The sequence below is a fragment of the Aspergillus stella-maris genome, assembly GCF_047715825.1.
Source record: "Aspergillus stella-maris strain CBS 113639 unplaced genomic scaffold BDV14scaffold_2, whole genome shotgun sequence".
NCBI classification, from domain to species: Eukaryota; Fungi; Ascomycota; class Eurotiomycetes; order Eurotiales; family Aspergillaceae; genus Aspergillus; species Aspergillus stella-maris.
The window spans coordinates 558,740-576,419 of NW_027396796.1; the positions used below are offsets into that span (position 1 = coordinate 558,740).

General features: G+C 51.7%; 7 protein-coding genes across 7 annotated transcripts; 2 read left to right on the top strand and 5 right to left on the bottom strand.

Moving 5' to 3' along the window:
- Positions 1–1,451: 1,451 nt before the first annotated feature.
- Positions 1,452–6,605, bottom strand: BDV14DRAFT_195105 (uncharacterized protein; the record flags this gene model as incomplete). The annotated part of the gene is made up of 1 exon (XM_073772097.1): positions 1,452–6,605. The coding sequence occupies one exon, from the start codon at positions 6,603–6,605 to the stop codon at positions 1,452–1,454; it is 5,154 nt and encodes a 1,717-aa protein (XP_073633375.1).
- A 1,439-nt stretch (positions 6,606–8,044) lies between these two features.
- Positions 8,045–9,130, bottom strand: BDV14DRAFT_163219 (fungal specific transcription factor domain-containing protein). Its single transcript, XM_073766993.1, has one exon. It carries the CDS (start codon positions 9,060–9,062, stop codon positions 8,127–8,129), a length of 936 nt encoding a protein of 311 aa, XP_073633376.1. The 5' UTR covers positions 9,063–9,130; the 3' UTR covers positions 8,045–8,126.
- A 1,339-nt stretch (positions 9,131–10,469) lies between these two features.
- Positions 10,470–11,249, top strand: BDV14DRAFT_195107 (cytochrome b561 domain-containing protein; the record flags this gene model as incomplete). The annotated part of the gene is made up of 3 exons (XM_073772098.1): positions 10,470–10,497; positions 10,557–10,840; positions 10,911–11,249. The coding sequence occupies 3 exons, from the start codon at positions 10,470–10,472 to the stop codon at positions 11,247–11,249; spliced, it is 651 nt and encodes a 216-aa protein (XP_073633377.1).
- Positions 10,677–12,386, bottom strand: BDV14DRAFT_163221 (EXPERA domain-containing protein). Its single transcript, XM_073766994.1, has 4 exons — positions 12,023–12,386; positions 11,806–11,969; positions 11,514–11,748; positions 10,677–11,460 (listed from the first exon to the last, which is right to left on the bottom strand). The coding sequence occupies exons 1-4, from the start codon at positions 12,225–12,227 to the stop codon at positions 11,378–11,380; spliced, it is 687 nt and encodes a 228-aa protein (XP_073633378.1). The 5' UTR covers positions 12,228–12,386; the 3' UTR covers positions 10,677–11,377.
- A 63-nt stretch (positions 12,387–12,449) lies between these two features.
- BDV14DRAFT_163224 (uncharacterized protein) lies at positions 12,450–15,008 on the top strand. The gene is made up of 6 exons (XM_073766995.1): positions 12,450–12,674; positions 12,740–12,774; positions 12,831–12,900; positions 12,957–13,124; positions 13,185–13,543; positions 13,595–15,008. Exons 1-6 carry the CDS (start codon positions 12,556–12,558, stop codon positions 14,713–14,715), a joined length of 1,872 nt encoding a protein of 623 aa, XP_073633379.1. The 5' UTR covers positions 12,450–12,555; the 3' UTR covers positions 14,716–15,008.
- BDV14DRAFT_43415 (uncharacterized protein) lies at positions 15,003–15,678 on the bottom strand. Its single transcript, XM_073776765.1, has one exon. The coding sequence runs from the start codon at positions 15,456–15,458 to the stop codon at positions 15,084–15,086; it is 375 nt and encodes a 124-aa protein (XP_073633380.1). The 5' UTR covers positions 15,459–15,678; the 3' UTR covers positions 15,003–15,083.
- On the bottom strand, positions 15,521–17,527 carry BDV14DRAFT_195109 (uncharacterized protein; the record flags this gene model as incomplete). The annotated part of the gene is made up of 1 exon (XM_073772099.1): positions 15,521–17,527. One exon carries the CDS (start codon positions 17,525–17,527, stop codon positions 15,521–15,523), a length of 2,007 nt encoding a protein of 668 aa, XP_073633381.1.
- Positions 17,528–17,680: the final 153 nt, after the last annotated feature.

Genomic DNA, 17,680 nt, shown 5'->3' on the forward strand with positions numbered 1-17,680 from the left:
CTTACAAAGCATATTACTGAGTCCTATGCTGTCTGCTCTTACTGAGTGTGGTGGACCGGGTATCGTTTGTCGTCAGGCCTAACGTATATATAACTATATAACCATATATTCATGCATTAAACCACCGAGTACCCAAGGTAAGCCAACCACGCCCCAAACCCCAAACAGCAACTGGAAGTACCACAAGTGCTAGTTCCCTCGTATCAATATATTTTTAAATAATAAATCATCGACGGAACCAGAACACAGTACAGCCAAATAGATCCGTCCATCAGAACAAGAAGGAACGAATAGAGCCAACGTCCATCGCACCCTCCATCGCCGAGAATGCCACAAAATGCACTCAGGAAAGGAACGGCCGTCCGCTCTTCCCCCACACAGAGACATACAATTGAAGATATCAGGAAGGCGCGGCCTGCTGCGTGCCTTTTCAATCAAGATAGGAAGGAACGGGACCCCATCGCACCTTCCACCGGTGCTGGCAGATATTCCTCACATAAGGAAGGAACGACCGTCGGCGCCAGTCGCTCCTTCCTCTTGAGAGACCATAAGCTATGAGAAAGGCGCGACTGCGCCGTTCCTTCCTGATCAGAGTAGGAAGGAACAGACCTCCATCGCACTTTCCTTTGGTGACAGCTGATTTGGATATAGGGAAGGACTCGCGAGGAATCATGAGTTCTGAGGAAGGCGCTCGCGTCAGACCATTTTGATTGTCTCTAAGTAGAGACGGGGAAGAAGCAACTTCCCCTATCGATCCTTCCTGCTGGTGCTGACCATGTTTCTTATATACCTAGGAAGGAACGACCATCCAGCACCAGTTGCTCCTTCCTTGTGAAGACCGGGAGGTACTAAGGAAGGAGCAACTGCTGACACTGGCGTCGTTCTTTCCTAATTGGAATAGGAAGGAGCAGCCATCGCGCCTTCTTGATGGCGTCAGTGGAAATTCTCCTTACTTACATAGTGTTCGACTACTGTATTCGGATCATACCTGGTATTGAGAAGTTAAGAGATAATCATAGGTGTGGCTACAGGGAATATCGAGAAAGACTTATGATATGAGAGGTGAAGTTCATGTACAATTCAAACAAAGTAAGTATCTAATCTAGGTTAGGTAATGACTAGGATAGGTCTGTCTGTCTCGGCTGATAAGGTGGTATAGATTTGAACAAGATCGAAGAATGAAACAGATGAGCATGGATATGGGTATGGGTGGTAGATGTATAAAAATGTGTAAAAAAGTTGATGATGAAACAGTGAGATATCCGCCAAAATGCGATGCAAATGCTCAAGTACAACACGATTACGAGTGGTCAATCAACATGAGAGATAGAAAGAGAGAGAGAGAGAGAGAGAGAGAGAGAGAGAGAGAGATCGTGCAAAGCATGCGTACAGTCACTCACTCCACAACATCACATCAACATTCAGGTTGAGAAATGGGGAGTGCTGGGCGCTTAGTACTTCAGCTTCCCAACAAGCCCAAAAGTATAAGCCGCCTCGGCTTCACCCTTCATCTGGATCATGTAAACCCGGGTGTTACCGCTCGTAACACCACCCTTCTGAGCAACAGCAGGGCCGTCTTCATTCTCCTCGCGCACTGAAACAGCGATACCTGTTCGTGCGACGCGCTCAAAGCAGCTCTCATCCAGGCAAACGTCAAGGAGAACCTCGCCGCGTGTCTTGCCGCGGATGATAATGCGCTTCTCGTTGCGCTGCTCCACGATGCGAGGAGTGGCAGCGCCAGAAGACGGCGGGCTGATGTTGTCTGTGCTGTCTTCGGCCCCGGTACCTGCTGTGTCTGGGCGGCGGGGCTCAGGAATCGATGATGCTGGGGAAGGCGCAGGCATGATTGTGAGTCGAGCGGCACCCATGTCGCGCCACTTGGACTGGGTCTCGCGGGCGTAGAGGCGGATCTTGGCGTTTGAGAGACCGATGCCATCAACGCCCTTGATAGCGGCTGCGATACGGCTGATGCCACCGCCATTGGACCCAGCACCAGAGGCAGCAGAGCTGGAGAATAGGCTTCCGCTTTCGGCATCCTTCTGGCGGCGTGATGAAACTGAAGAGCGGGAGATGCTGAACATGCTGCTCTTACCGCCGAATCGCTTGAGGGCCGAGAAGGCGCTGCTCATTGTGCCAACACTGCTCTCGGAGTGGTCGGCCAGCGAGCGGGGAGAGGCAGAGGCACGGTAGCTCTTCCTGCGGCGGGGCCAGCCGAAGAAGCCGGAAGAACTCTTACCGGCGCGCTCGATCGGTGCGGGGAGATCATCCAAGGGTCCACGAGCGTTTTGGAGTGCGATGTATGTGGGGTTGTTGGTGCGAGCTTGGTTGATAAGGCCGTACAGAACTTCGCATTCCTCTGCGTTCCGGGAGCGGAACATAATGTTGTTACTCCATGTCACCTTGGATCGTGGGGTAGGAGGCGAGCGAATGCTAATGTCGATAGCTGTTCCACGGCGGATGGGAACCAGCGGTGTCAACTCAAGTGCAACGATCGGACGCATGGTCTTGAAGGAGTCTTCGCCGGTTGCAAGTGGGTCATCCTTAATTTCATAGGCCTCGACAAGCCCCGGGCTGATGATGATCTTGCACTCATCTGGGAAGATGTTTTCCCAGGAGCCCTTGTCCGACCAAGCAAACACCGTGGCGATGGCGGAGGAAGACTTGCTAGGTTGAGACGGGACGGATCGGTAACCGGCGCGGTTAACCAAGTTCGACAACGACAGGGTGCTTGTCGAAGCCGAGAGTTCGGAGATCTGGTCTTCAGGCTTGCTGCGGGCAAGCCTCGATCGTGCTCGGGCAGGAATTTCGTCCTCTGAATCGTCGTCCGAGCTGTCTGTTATGGTGTCCGAATCAGAGTACATGTCATAACGGCGGACGGTAGAGGTTTCGGAATCGTCGGAGTAAGAGTCTGAGGCGGTCGAGGGTTCATACTCGTGTTTCAATGGTGATGAACCGCGCCGCCTAACACGACCGGTTGGACTCAGGACTGGGGTGCTAGTCAGACCAGAGCCGGTGGAACTTGGCGAGCGCGAATGGGGAGGAGGCGGTGGAGGTTCATCCCCATATGACGCGTCAGACTCGGACCCGGAGCGAGAGTGAGATTTCCTCTTGGTCGGAGTCTCGGGTAGAGATTCTAGATTGTATTCCTCTTCCGGCTCATCATCTGGGATGTATGAAGTACTGCTGCCTTGACGAAGTTTAGGAATAGAAGGCAGATGAGCGGAAGGAACAGATGACACCCGCGGGCTCTCCTCTGGTTCAGCCGTTGTAGGGGTCTTCGGGCTGTTCTTATACTGAGCATAGAAGTTTGTGCTCTGTCCAGTGCGTTGGGTCTCGTCATGATCACGAGTAGGAGTCGTGGGAGTTGCCTCACCACCGGTCGGTGAGAGAGGGCTTTGAGGACCGAGCTCCCCATATTTAGAAATCCGCTTCGCGCCGGACCGTTTGAGACCCTGAGGAGACTTGTCTTCGCCAATGACGAGCTTTCGCGGATCTCTGGAGTGAAGGATTGATTGGTTCTGAGACGAAGGCTTGGATGTTTCCGCTTCTGCAGCGCCATAGTCTGACTCGCGAGTAATATCCGTCCGCGAAGAAACTTGCGACTCGGTGGCCGCCAATGAATCAATGGAGCTGGGATCTGACCACCCCTTAGCAGTCCAGGAACGGCGCGATGCACGGGAAGATGTTGGTTTCTCCCCAATGGGGATAGCGACATTAGTTGGGCTTGGTGGAGTCCGTTGAGCCAACGACACATCGTTGGGACCGGATATTGTTTGTGCACGTTGTCTTTGCTTGGCGCTCTCAATGAAGCTCTGAGACCGAGAGATGGCTGGTGGTACTGGGGTCCTGCCCAGCATTTGGATCCATTCCATCCCTACGTCTTCTTCGTCGATCTGGAGCGATAGGAGTTCCTGGAAGCGCCTTTCCCTGTTCGGTGGGCTTCGGATCATGACAACAATGTCGGTTTTCTTGTCGCCATAGCGAGCAGAAACGCATCCGATGTCAATTGGAGGGAAAAGTAGCCAGCGGTCTGACTGGTCAACTTCACAAATGAGCAAGTCTCCTCCAGGTCCGTGCTCAGAGGTATTGTCACGGAATAGAATCTCCGCACGGCAATCAATGACCTGACCACTGGAGTGGAATAACGTCAGGTTGAAGAAGTCGCGAGCTCGGACTCTGCGAGTCTTGTCCACGCTGACACCCGCCAGAGCACCCAAGGTTTCAGGGTCACGGGCGCGACTTGAGTCGATAGCGGCAGCCGACTCGTCCTCAAGTCTTGCCCGCTCTTCTCGAGCACGGCGACGGGCCTCTGCTACCAAGTCTTGATAGCTTTTAGCAACTTCTTCGGCCTTGGCGGATGGCTCGAGCATGTTGATGCCCTTGAAAGTCTTTGCGAGGTACTTCAAGCGTACCAGTGGGCGCTTCAACAAAAAGGCGACATCGACCTTCTGTCCGTCTCCGTCCACGACATCACCATTCTCATCCCGGGACATTCCATCATCAAGACTCTTGGTGTCAGCGTCCTTGGTCTCCTCGCCCTCCTCCAACGGAGCCAGATTGACAACCACGTCTTTGAATCCTAGTCTCCAAGCCTTGAGATATTCGCGGTAGACCTTCTGCGCGCCATGTGCCCACTGAATCAAGCCATCAGCTCCTTCGAGTGGGATTCGCTTGTGAAGCAATTTCAGCCGCTCAATAGCAACTCCCATGTTCACAATAGGCTTTGTAAAAGTGAGTTCATCCTTGGGATCCGCCGAAGGACGGAACAGACCAGCTGCAATGGCGGAATCCGAGCGAGATAAAACACAAGTCAGAAGCACTGGAATGACACCTCCCACGAGAGTTCTGAGCTCGCGCATGTATTTGGCTTCATCTAGTGATAGTTCTTGCAAGATATCGGCGACCGTCGGGTTCCGGTTCTTGCTGCGGAGGCTTCGCGCAGAACGTAGGCTTCTGCTCCTCGTGGTTGATGTGGAGAGCACAGATATCAAGTCGTCATGCGTAGTGAGCTTCTTCATTTGCGATGCAACCCGATCGAGTGATTCAGGGTCCACCTTGTCTCTTTCCTCGCTCGCGTACGTATTTTGAGAAGAGACCCTTTTCTTTTTAGAACCGTCGGGCTCTCGTGTACTCATCGATTCAACAGATGCAATGGTTGACAAGCGGTGGCTACCTGTGCTAGGGAAAGGTCGTGTCCTACCCAATGGCACAGGAGCGTTTTTACCAGAGACTTCAGATTCCCCAGATAAGACGGAGGTACCAAGCTCAGAGATCTCTTCTTTCTCATCGTGCTTGCGGCTGCTCTTATTACTGGCGCCTGAGGAGGACCGACTTTTCTTGTCTTTGGATTTTCTCCCTCCGGGAGAAGGCGATGAGTCTCTAGGCGACTCTTTGGAGCCGACTCTCTTCCCGCGCGACTTCGGTCGTTCACTGCTAGACGTGGTCTCTCCACTCTTCGCGCGCCGCCTGGGCGTCTTCTGGGAGAGTTCACTATCTGCGGGAGGCTCAGGACTGGAAATTCGACTTGGATTCTCGCTTGGTTCATCCACAATCTCAATCTTCTTCCTGTTCCTTCTTGTCTTCAGAGGCGCGGGGATTTCGACCTCAGAGTCCTTGTCCTCCTCCACAAATGGGTCGGGGGTATTGGAAAGCCAGGCTTCAATTTTTGAGCCCTTGGGCGGACCCGGTTGCCGCGACGGCTCTGGCTTCTGCTGCTCTGGTTTACTAAACATCTTTCGCGACTCGTCCACTATCTGCCCGAAGATCCCGCCCTTGGGTATCTTGGGGGGAGTTCGGCTCTTCGAAGCATGAGGTGCACCGCGTGCACGCCGCCGCGACAACTCTGAGAAATCGGCCTCGCTAGCCGCCCAGTCAGTGTCATAGTCCGTAGCTGGCTCTTTCTTTTTGGGACTGTGCGCGGGCTCAGACAGGGTGCTATTGCAAGGATCATCCGCTGTCGAAGGTCGTGTGGAAGACTTGGCTCTCCTGTGCGAAGAATGGTCTTTCTCAAGTTTCTCAATGATCGAATCGATATCGCTGGAGGTGTGCGTCTTGCGCCGCCCTCTCATTGCCAGCGGCGTTTCCTTGCCCTTGTCGCCCTCCCGATGTTTCCGCGGCGGAGACAGTAGACTTGGCTCTTTATCCTTATCATCGCCTTTCGCTGATCGCGGGGACCGGACGGGCTCGTTCGTTGTGTACTCCGCGATCCGTCTCGGTGCAGGGAGCTTGTTTTTGGCACCGGCCACCTGCTTGGGCATCCGGTTGGCCTTCCAATGCTCATCGCTGACTAGCCGCTTCCGTGGCGTGCTTTTGCTTCGCTTTCTTGCTGTGACGGTCGCGGATTTCGGTTTCGACTCTGTCGCTGAAGTATTCTCTGTATCGTCTTCGTAATAGACCTCGTCGGCGGTGACCACTCCGCCTCCCTGCTGTTGCCATTTACGGACCTTCGCTCGCACAGAGTTGGTGTCGTACAGACCCAAGGGCTTTCCGATATCGAGAGGCTTTGATCTTATCGTGGTTGGTTTGGCGCTTCCCCCGCGGTTGGCGGGAGAGTGTGAATTTGCAGACGGCGGCATTGGACTGAGAGGGACGACAGTAGTTAGCATTATCGATCGCAATAGACGAATGATAGCATAGAGTGCATAATGAGTAGTCGTGTGCCAATTGTTGCCGCTTGCTCGTTGTTGTTGACGGAGATTGCGGCGGTTCCCGGCGACGTCATTTGCGTAGAGATGTTTGTTTACTGGGGAAGATAAACTCACTGTTTCACGGCATACCCTGAACAAGCCGCACTGAAGATCAGATAACCCGGAGGATAACCTGGGGCGACGAAGATAGAGAAGGGAAAACAAGAAGCGAAGAGAGGGGGGCAAACAGGACCAGATCGGAGGCAGGGAGCTGAAGCAGGCAAGAGATCAGAGCGACGGGAGCGGGCGAGACTCTTTGCTGGGAATGTGAAGGAGGGTCCAGTGACTGCCGCAAGCCCGTCAGCTGAAAGAATCACCAGACAAACAAACCAGGAGAACACCAAAAGAAAAGAAAACAGCAGTCGCAGTCAGTTCAGTCAGAGTCGCAGTATGTAACCCTCGGGTCTGGTCATTATTTGGAGACCTACGTCTCTTCTGGCGGTATACAGAGGCTGAAAGTGTACTGGTGCAGGCCAGCCAGTTAGTGCGTACGCTGCCGGGGAAACCAGCGATCAGCGACTCTGCCCGTGCTCAGATCGGGTGCCAGACCAGCCAACAGGGTTAGTTGATGACCTCTGTTCAATTATATTGTCGCTTTGCCCAGCGCTAACAGCAAATGCTTCCTTTGACTGATTGACTGATTGACTGGCTGAGTTCTGGTGAGATGCGACCAGACCATGTTGCAAGCAGTTCAGGCACTCTCGCCTCACGATCGCAGTTCAGCCACCGACCCCGTTGATCATCGGCCGGCCGAGGCACTTCACTGGCTGAATTGTATCGGCGCTATTTCGGGTTCCTAAAGACATGAGTCGCAAAGTCAATTGCTGTTTTATGTGCTTGTCTCTCGTTGGGCAGCACCTTGCTGCCTTGAGGTTGTCCAGACGTCATTGCAGAGCTGCTAGAGGAGGCTGGTCCTATTGTCTACGCGCTATTTAGCACCATAGCTCCGACGCTGGGGCCCGACACGTCACTGGATATAGGCATCTCGATTTCTGATTCTTCGACCGCCATTGCCTGGGCTATATTGGGCTTGTCGTCGTGCTTTGCTTTTCAGCGAGGCGGTTAATTGATCGGGCGAGAGAGGTTGAACGGGGCAAGATCCCGCCTGCCGCCTTGCTTGAGCTGCGGTTGTGGTTGCGCTAACAAGCTACAAGTCACTGATGGAGCTCAAGAAACGGTCGCTGGTCTCCACATCTCTGCAGACCGCCAGTCAGGCGCTGTACTTTGGTCTATAGCTCCATAGCATCCTGTGGCTTCTGTTCTGTGGGTGAGCTTGATTGGTAGTGTTACTGTGCTCAGTGATGCGGCACGTTGATGCTTCTTAGGAAGGTCAGGACGCAAGAGCCACTTAACTAATAGACAGATCAAGAATTATGTATTTGCGCTTAAGAGTATATCCAGGAACCCTAGCTCCTCTCAATCCGTGCAGTTGTCTGGTGCTCAAATGTGGCTGTTAGAAGCCCACTCAGTCGGTAACCCTAATTGGAACCCATCCAACGGCATAGTATCCGCATTGACAACAGAATCCACCAAAAATTCATCAAAAACACTCTGGTCCTGAAGTAGATAAGAGTCTGCCATATACTGCAACTCGGCGGCCTCCCGCCTTGCAATCTGTGCATTGGACATGAGTTCGTTCAGCATGGTACCAGGTTTGGACTTCTTCGCATTTTCAGACCAACGCTGGAATGCCTTTTCAGCGACTTCCCAAGCGGCTTCCACGCGCGGGTCGCTTTGGCGCCAACAAAGCTCATTCAGCAGGAACGTTAGCGGCACATATTGAAGATAGCCACTTAGAGTCCACTCCCATTGCCGAGCGGCAGTCTCGTCTTCCAGGCGTTTCCGGGTGTCTAGGATGTCCACGGCGGCATCGAACAGTTGATCCCTGATAGCAAAACCTAAAGACACAGGAGAGTCTATATGTGCAAACTGAGGACTATAAAGCTTCATCCGCATTTCTGTGATCATCACATAGGCAATGTGGGAAGCCAGCCAATGAATAGGTTTGGCGCCGTCACAGTATGTCAGATATCTGTGTTGGATCTTCTGCTGGCACTCTTGGACCGCTTTTGTCTTGAGGAGCCATGGACTGTCACTCTCAACTATTTGCTCAGCAGTTGCAAGATCATATCGTAGAAGACAAAAGCTCATCGCAGTCCATCCACTGTGGCTGGAGGGCGGGGCCGCCATGTCTGTGCACAGATCTGAATCGTGGCAATTGAGAGGTGGTTTAACACTCACACCAGGCGTGCTTGATTGGTCGAATGGGTTGGGTCCCTGGCCTTGACCATCTCGTATGCGCCGGTTTAGATACCACAGCTGCCACCGGACACGGCGCCGCATTTCGCTGCCGAACCGCGAGCTGTCTTCTTCCATTGACAGGTCGAGTCGTTCTGCCAGACCAGCCAAGTTCCATGCAGATTGATGATTGTTCAGAAGCCGGCTGATTGCGATAAACAGGATAAGAGCTTGTAATGTTGTCCAGTCTTTAGTGGTTACAAAGCCTGCGCGAGCAAGAGCCTGCTCAGCGGCCATACGATAGGTAGAAAGAGCTGTATCCTTGGACATTTGGAGGCTGTTTTGTACGTCCGTTGCGTCCATGGCGGAAACACTAGCAAGGTAGATTACCTGCAGCAAGGCAGCATCCCCTTCACTCAATGACGTTGGATTATCCAAGCCACCTCGGAGAATTCGCGATGCGCTAGGTGGGTGCACAACCTTGATTAGCGGATCAATCTTCTCCAGGAATATTTGCCAGTACGTCTGTCCTAGCGCCATTGACGGGTGTAACGACGCGGTGGAGTGTGACCAAGTGTGGCTCAATGGGAATATCGATTGCCTCAGGGTGCCGTGACTCCGTAACCTATCAGCTTGGACACTGACGGTTTCAGTCAACTGTGAGACCTGCGCTTCAAGCATGTGAATCCTATCGCGGAGTGCCTGATCGTCGCGGGGGCGTGCATCTAGTTTCGTCCGCGGTCGTGGGCATCTGCGAACTGGAGATGGGAAGATGCATTCGATTGACCATCGTGAGCAGTTTTCGCAAGGGTATTGCCTATCACATCTGACCTTTCTTTTTCGACATGCCAGGCAGGATTTCGGCTTCAGAACGGCATAACCAGGTGGAGTCGAGGCGCTTGAGGACGGACATGAATGAGATGGCTTTGGCGCAATCTCACTGAGAGTTCGATCTGTACGTGATGAAGTAGAAGGATCTGTCATTTTTGTGGAAGGTTATCATAAGAAAATCTCTGACTGCTGCAAATCTCGGTTCCACAGACTACCCTCGTCACCGATGGCGCTCTGTCGACATGAGCAGCGAGGTAAAGTTATTCTCCGCATTCTTTGAGAAAGAAACTCCCAATTGAGAGGTGGTTTGAACGCAAGTCATCACCTTTGCTCAGTTCCGATACCAAGACGTGAATACGAGGTTGTGGCGGTGGCTCCGTGGACAATTGGGATCTCGCATTTCTCGGTGTTTGTTCAATTCCCGGGGAAGTGATTCGTCCTCCTTGTGGCTGTGCTGACAACGAGACTCAAGTCTCGCAAATCTCGGTCACTTGGTATAGAGCCTTCGGGTTGTTTGTTTATTCTAACACGACCATTGGTTATATGTTGTTTTATGGTATATCAGTAGCAATGTTGCGGAAAGGATGGCACCACGAGGTATAAAGAAAACTCTCGCCCAGCTTAGAGAGATATTGGCAGACATAAATTTTGGAAATCCTCGAAGTTGATCAGTTTCGATACAATCTCTCAGATCTTATGGACTCTTCAGTCAGTATGAGGACTCTGAAGCTGTGGGCGTGGTGTATGTATCCCAGCATTTCCTAATTTCAGAGCATAGCGATCTGACGTGCGTGCGATCAGTGTCTTTCGCATCAGCTTGTAGCGCACAGGCTGCCAATGGGCCCCCACAACTACCACCAGGGATCATTTACGAAGATCTACACCTCGTGCCTGCATTCGCCAAAGCCCATGGTCTGGTGATGGGGATCGCGTTCGGGATCATCTTTCCCCTTGGTGCCATTCTCCTGCGGGTCTTTCGATCAAAGTATAGTGTATACGTGCATATTTTCTTCCAGTTGATCGGGTACGTCCTAATGATTGCCGGGTTGGCTACCGGAATTCGGGTAGGGAAGATTCTCGACCGGGTATGTGATCAAAGGCACAATCAATTTTCTCTCGTTGTCGACTCTGGCAGAGAAGCTAACAATGCTTAAGCTCCACAACAATGGCCACACAACTTTGGGTACTGTCATTGTCGTTTTCCTGTTGGTTCAACCACTCATTGGATTCTGGCACCATCGCCGCTTCAAGAAAACCCAGTCGGCCGGTATATGGACTCATATTCATATATGGCTTGGAAGGGTCTTCCTTGTATTAGGAATTATCAATGGTGGTACTGGCCTGAAGCTGGCAGATAACACAACTGGGGGTATTATTGCGTACGCTGTGGTTGCGGGCTTGTTTGGCCTGGCCTACATCACAATTGCAGCTCTGCGTCAGGGGAAGGTGATCTTGAAAGAAAAGGAGACGACTCCAGAGACGGCGCAGATTTGATCAGGATACTCGATGTGGCATTGCCGGGCTCAGATTGCCTTTGGACTATGAAGCTTTGGCTGCATAATGCTCGGTTTGGGTCTGAGCCACCGGGAGTGTGCTGCTTCTCGCCTTTGTCATTGACGCAGCTATTTGGCCTTGCGAGATAGGGAATCTTCATCAAACTTTCTCATAGCATGAGATATTGCTCTGATGCTTTGATAAAGGTAAACTGGAAGTTACATGAGTAATTGATAAAAGATTCATGAACCGAGATCTGCACACCTGAGGGAACAACAATCCAGATGAAGTTCATCAGGAAGTAGTATACCCAGAAATAAAATGGTTCAGGCCGGCAGTATGGCCGTTTATGAACATAATCGTCATACAAACTGGTTGCGTAGTACAGAACATCGCCGTAAAGATGAGCCATGCAGATGATAACCTGCAGCGGATGACGCAGGGGGTGATTGGCTTGAGTCAAATAGGCGACAAGAAAGCATAACGGTCCCCAAAGAAGCTATTCGTCGCGTCAACAAGAAAGGTACAAAACCCGGCGCTGAAAAGCATAACTCACCACTGTGATAGTTTCCATACATAGGACTAGCGTATCCGCTGTCATATAACGCGAATCTGATAGCGCATACTCCTTCCATAATTGGCCAAAGAAGTCTTGTCGAGACGCCATATGATCGTGGTTGAGCATAAAGTAGCCTTCAAAAAAGCAGTGGAGAGTGCCAGCTATAATCTGTCAACAGGGTTCATTCAATGCAGGTTTGAATATAAACGCGTACATAAAACAAACCATAGAATGGCAATTCGATCAGTCTTTCTTAGGCTTGGCCGCGCCCAGATGCTCAACATCAACGATGTCCCCAGGAGAACAGTGCTGCTTAAACTGGCAGTAGATAGCAAGCTAAGCACAGACTTGCTATTTGGCGCATAGTCAGTAATTCTAGCATCGAGAGGATAGTATGGGTGTAAGCGAGGGTGGTCCATTGTTTCGGATCTAGCTCCTTGGTATTTCGAATGTCAATTGAAGAGTTGAGAGGAAAGAGTTGGCGGTTCCTGCGAGATGGAGGTGATCGTCAACAGCTCAAGCTCCAAAACAGGATTAGTGTTGATTTCCATAACACTAGCTGCATCTGGTTAGCGCACATCCTCCCTCAGGCCGCGAAGCTCCAACCGTCGTCTCCGCAGCCCCGTATTCCCTGCTGCGTCGTCGCCAGTCAGTTCCTCACCTTCAATGCTGCTATCTCAGTGATTCTGGCCTACCCGAGAGGTCTGATGGGGCCTGGTATCTTTCGCTTTGACGCGTAGCAGCGCGATGGACCGTCACTCAGCGAGGAAGAAGTCCTTGGGGCTCGAGGTGCCCCGCACTTCAGCTAATGAATCGCCGCCTGGCATCGCGGCGCTGTTTGTGATTCACTTCGACATCAAAGCTGGGTAAGCTTGTGCACTTCAGAGCTTGCTGTATGTTTGATGATTGCTGACTCTTTATTCTTTGATAGGTATATGGTGACCTGGAAACGAACCATCCCAAGTGGTAAGTCACGTCGAGTCCGATTGCATTCGCACCCTACTAATCTCACGGACGATTAGTCGAAGTCGAAGGAGCCGTGGAATACAAGTCATTGCCGTCGGGCTTACACAATGTTACGGAGGACCTAGTGTGCGTATAATCACTCGGACATGCATTTGCACATCTAACCGCATTCTTTCTGTCAGGTATTTCGTTCATGAACAATATGCGGGAATCAGCGCATTTGTCAATCAGCCCGCGGAGGAAGAGGAGCGCAATGCCAAAATGTTCTCAATTGGAGTGCTAGTGCCACTGAGCTCTGGCAGGTTGGGTAAAAGCTGGCGGCATGCCCCAAAACTGAAAGAGCTAGCGCAGTGAGTACAAGCCCGTCCTTCGTATTGCGTACAAGATCTGACGTGTGTATGTTGTGACAGACGCTACAGCGAGAATAAGTTTGACACAAATCGATTGTCGGAATACTGGGAGACATACGAGCTTTCTGCGACAGACACGTCGGCGATGCCGCCCGACTCTCCACTGGAGTCTCCTCTGAGCTTCCGGCTGCGAGCAAACGGCGAGCGCCCCGATACTTTGCAGCGAAATCGAGCTATCAGCGATGCAATTGTTCTAGAAACGTCTAGGCCGGCCCTGACACCATTCCATCCAGCTTCATCGCTCCCTGATTTCCTGGACTCTTTCGGTCCACTGCTATTCCCATTGTATAGAGCAGCATTACTTCGCAGACGAGTTCTTTTTATGGCGGAAGCACCTGTGCAAATACCTTGTAACTATGGTGAGGCCAATCGTCTGGACAAACTGACAGAACCTTACTAAGTGCTCGCAGTGTACGATTTGTCTCTATTAGCCTCATTACCGAACTCTCTCCTCCCACTGCTTCCACTGGAAAGGCTACCGTCCTTACGACCACGTGCGCTGTTTAATGTCGGCGTCTATGACATCCCATATCTATCGTCCTTTATCGGAGCAGAGCCCGACTCTGAGCCCGATAGTGCTTGGATTGCGTGCAGTACAGATAGCGTTTTGACCATGAAACCTGAATTATTCGATGTCCTTGTAACTTTACCGCATTCTCACTCGAAGAATGCCGCCGACGAGGTTTATCCAACCATTTCAGTATCTTCGCCGTCCCAAGACAAGAAGCCGACTCAGCGAACAGAAATAAAGGCCACTCAACGCGATGTACGACGATATATAACCCTGCGCAAGGGCTTGGATCGTGTCTTCAAAGACGATAACACGAGGTCGGAAGACAACAGCGGCGATGACAGCTCAGACGCCGCATCAACTTTCTCTGCTAGCCCTATCGTTGAGCCTTTATCATGGACCCGACTGGCCTATACCTCCTTTATATGGTGGGCATCCGCTGGTGAAAAGCGCGATGGCTTTTCCGAGGAGGAGGAAGAGGAACACGAAATCGAGCAAGATGCGCGCCTTCTCGCAAGCGTAGACAGTCTTCCCAGTCCGCCCACAGGCTCACTCCGCCGACGGGGTATGCAGCCTGCACGATCACCATCGCAACCCCCAGAGATCGCTCTCGTCGCATACTTCCGCCAATTAACAACTCAAATCTTCGCCACCCTCTCCGATGTAATCGCCCGACAAGACGAGCAGAACGGCGTCGGCCCAGAAACTGGTTTCTCTACCCCTTATGAAGACGAAGTCGACGAGTCCGGCATTCCACCCGATCCAGCCGACACGCAGGACCCCAGCGGAGAAGACGAATCGCTCGCTCCACTCCTAGCAAACAACCAAACGAGACAGTCTGATCAAAACGCCGCGAAGGACACAATCAAGATTAGCGCAGAGGACATGGCAGAGATGGGCCTCGATACATGGAGCGCAGCAGATCGAATCTTCGTCGAGGAACTCGTCCTTACTTGGTGGGGCCGGAACGCCTACGTTGACAGTGCGCGGATCAGATGCTGTGGGATTTATATCGTTTGATGCGCTTTACAAACCACTCTCCTCGCCCTTTCACTACCCATGTGCAGGCAATATTTTCGTCATATCTATCGCCTCCCGCCTGTATATACTTATACTTACCATCTCTTATATTGTCGCGAGATTGCCTTTCATATTCGCGTTAAGCTAAGCTGGGCTGAAGCTTCGAATGTGAATTGATGATACCTTTGCTGTTTGCTGTTCGATGTTTCCTGTTCCGTCGTGAGATGTATGTATGTGTGTTAGGAGGTCAATATCAGAAATCACGCTGCTGGAGTTTTATTCGAGATCTTAAGACAACAAATGATCTGGATTATTCCATAGAAATAGTAATTATGTACCGAGAATCCCATAGAATAGAAGCAACACCACTATGCAAATGTAGAACAAAGGAAATATGCGAGGTCGTCTCGTGTCTTAAGGTAGGTAGGGTAATGTGAAAGAGAGATAAGTCCGAAAAAAACAATGTGTTTATGTTCTGGACCAAAAAGGATATACAAGAATGGAACAAAAGTGTGCCACCGATGGGACGCCAAAAGTGGGTAAGGAACACAAAGTATGCATGTAAGCAGAAAACCTCTCCAAGGTACCAAAAGGAACAAAAAAAATGAATAACAAAACTCGAACAACAATCCGCTCAATATGCCTTTGTATGCAGGAGTGGAATGCGATAATTGAAAAACGCCATAGTGCTGGAACGCTGGGGTATCTCGAGACAGTACTTTCATCACAACTTTCCCAGGCATTCAATTATGCCAGGCGCAACCTCTTTTCCTACAGTCAGAACCAATATTGACATCGATGATCACTAGCGGAATATCCTGATAGGAGCACTCATGTCTCTGCGGCTCTTTTTGACGCCTTCACCTCGAGGGTCGCTGTGCTGCACCACGCCAGGGATTCTTCGAGCCACTCTTGCTGGAGTAACATTTAGACCTCCGGCGCGGAATCCAGCGTCGCTGGCGCTGACAGATCGATTCATGGCGTTGGTTCTGCCACGTCGAGCTCGGATTTGGGCTAGCGCTTCTTCTCGACTGATGGTCGTGCCATCAGCGATAGCGTATTGGTCTGAGGCCTCCTCTTCGGTTCGCAGAGGGATTCTCTTGACATTGCGTAGTTCGTTTACGTTCTCGAGACCGCTTGAATATTCACGTTGCGACTGCCAATGCGCTTCGGCAGTGGTTGGTTCATGGTGAGCTCCTGGAGTCAAATCTCTGGAATAAGCTTCACTTTGAGGAATTGGCGGAGGAAGTGCTTCACGTGGGTGGGAGTCATACTTCTGAATAGAAGCGGTAGAAGCGCGGTGAGCCTCAGGCCGACTTCGAGATCTGGTGGGTGAGGTCTGCGATTCCTGGAGCTGGGCATCTCGAGATTGTTTCTGTGGTGGAGATCGAACAGGGGAGGGAATCGTGTGGAAGGTCCCGGTGACAGGCGAGAATGTGATCAGTGGTTCTCCAACTTCTTCCTGAATTTCCTCATCCTCTTGTTCTTGAAGTTCCTCCTCGGGGATTTCTTCCTCGTGGATTCCTTCTTCTTCGACGTCCTCCATCTTCACCTCCTCCTGGGCCTCATCGTGGACCTGCTCCTGAATCTCTTCTAGATGAGTCTGATTTTCTGGAGCCTGAATGTCGTTGGATGCTTGCTCAGGGGAGTCCTCATTTGCCTCCTCTGCTTGGCCGTCATGCTCGTCCAGGCATCTTTGGGCCTCTTGCTCTTTAGCTTCAAGCACTTGCTTCTCTGCAAAGGCCTCCTTCTCCTTCCTTTCAACTTGGCGACATCGGCAAACCTTGAACATACATTGGACCTGCATGAATTCAACCAGGTCTTCTGCGTCAGCCCTGAGCTTCTTCTCATCGTCAAGTTCCTCCACCAGTCGGTCGACGAGCTCGTGCACGGTGAGAGGGGGCTCGTCTTCGAATTGTTGGGTATATTGCTCGGGCGCGACGTCTGACATTCGCATGGCCTTCCTCGGCGGTGTAGCTTCATGTGTAGTGTCTGCGACTTCCTGTGTAGGCGTTTCATCATCAGCGGGTCGTTTGGGTTTTCGGGGACTGGGCGTCATGATCAGGGCGAGATCCCCCTCGGCTATCGACATCCTGCTAATACTTTGTTTCTTCAGCTCTCGTGCCCTGGCATGCTGTAGGGTGATCGCATGGTTTGTTGCTTCAACAGTGCGTAGTCGGGTCTTGACCTCCTCGAGCTCCTCTGTCAAGCCCGCAATCGCATAGGCGCGCTCAAACGCTTCCTGCTTGGCTTTTTCTTTTGACTCTCGTTCGGCTTGGACCTCCTGGCTCAAAATCTTGGATTCTACCTTCACGTGCTTCAAATCCTCTTGTGTTTTAACCAGGGTAGAACCAGCACGGAATGCTTCCTTTCGGGATTTTCGAATCTCCTTCTCAAAGATTATCCTCTCGTGAGCCTGTCGTTCCTTGGCTGCTTGTAGCTCCTCTAACAAAGACTCGAGCCTTTCGCTGATTCGGCGTTCTCGTGATTGAGCTTCGGATAGCTGAGCAGTCATGCGAGATAATGAGGATTCGGCTTCTTCGCGTCCCAGAATGGCGCGCTGAAGAGCTGCAGCTCCTCCTGCCGAAGTCGATCCTGTCGAAGGTCCTGGGCTACCGCCTCGAGATAGAGTGTTGAGATATGCGACTCTGGATTGTACATCGGAAAGACCTCTGTTGCTTTTGCGGTGAAGGCGCAGGGTGTCTGAGATAGATGTCGGCGATTGTGGAATGTTTTCTCGGTTCATGCGCTCTGGCGATAGGGGATTTAGCACCTTTGACGGGCTAGACTGGACGCTTGACGGCGAATCCATGGCCGGCTGGATGGATGGATGAAGGTGATGAGAGGGAACTATGATGGAACGGTGCAGGTGGTGAGCATGGAGATCTGCGTGGGAAGTTATGTGTGAACTGGGCGGGGAGAAGCCGTTGTTTCTTCAGCGGTGACACCACAACACACCCGCGGC

Coding starts and splice junctions, on each gene's coding strand:
- BDV14DRAFT_163221 (XM_073766994.1), bottom strand. CDS start 12,227: ATGGACCACCCTCGCTTACACCCATACTATCCTCTCGATGCTAGAATT. Junction 11,749..11,805: donor GTATGGAAACTATCACAGTG/GTGAGTTATGCT, acceptor CGCGACGAATAG/CTTCTTTGGGGACCGTTATG. Junction 11,461..11,513: donor CTGGATTGTTGTTCCCTCAG/GTGTGCAGATCT, acceptor TGTAACTTCCAG/TTTACCTTTATCAAAGCATC.
- BDV14DRAFT_163224 (XM_073766995.1), top strand. CDS start 12,556: ATGGACCGTCACTCAGCGAGGAAGAAGTCCTTGGGGCTCGAGGTGCCC. Junction 12,901..12,956: donor AATGTTACGGAGGACCTAGT/GTGCGTATAATC, acceptor TCTTTCTGTCAG/GTATTTCGTTCATGAACAAT. Junction 13,544..13,594: donor GCAAATACCTTGTAACTATG/GTGAGGCCAATC, acceptor AAGTGCTCGCAG/TGTACGATTTGTCTCTATTA.
- BDV14DRAFT_43415 (XM_073776765.1), bottom strand. CDS start 15,458: ATGCCTGGGAAAGTTGTGATGAAAGTACTGTCTCGAGATACCCCAGCG.
- BDV14DRAFT_163219 (XM_073766993.1), bottom strand. CDS start 9,062: ATGGAAGAAGACAGCTCGCGGTTCGGCAGCGAAATGCGGCGCCGTGTC.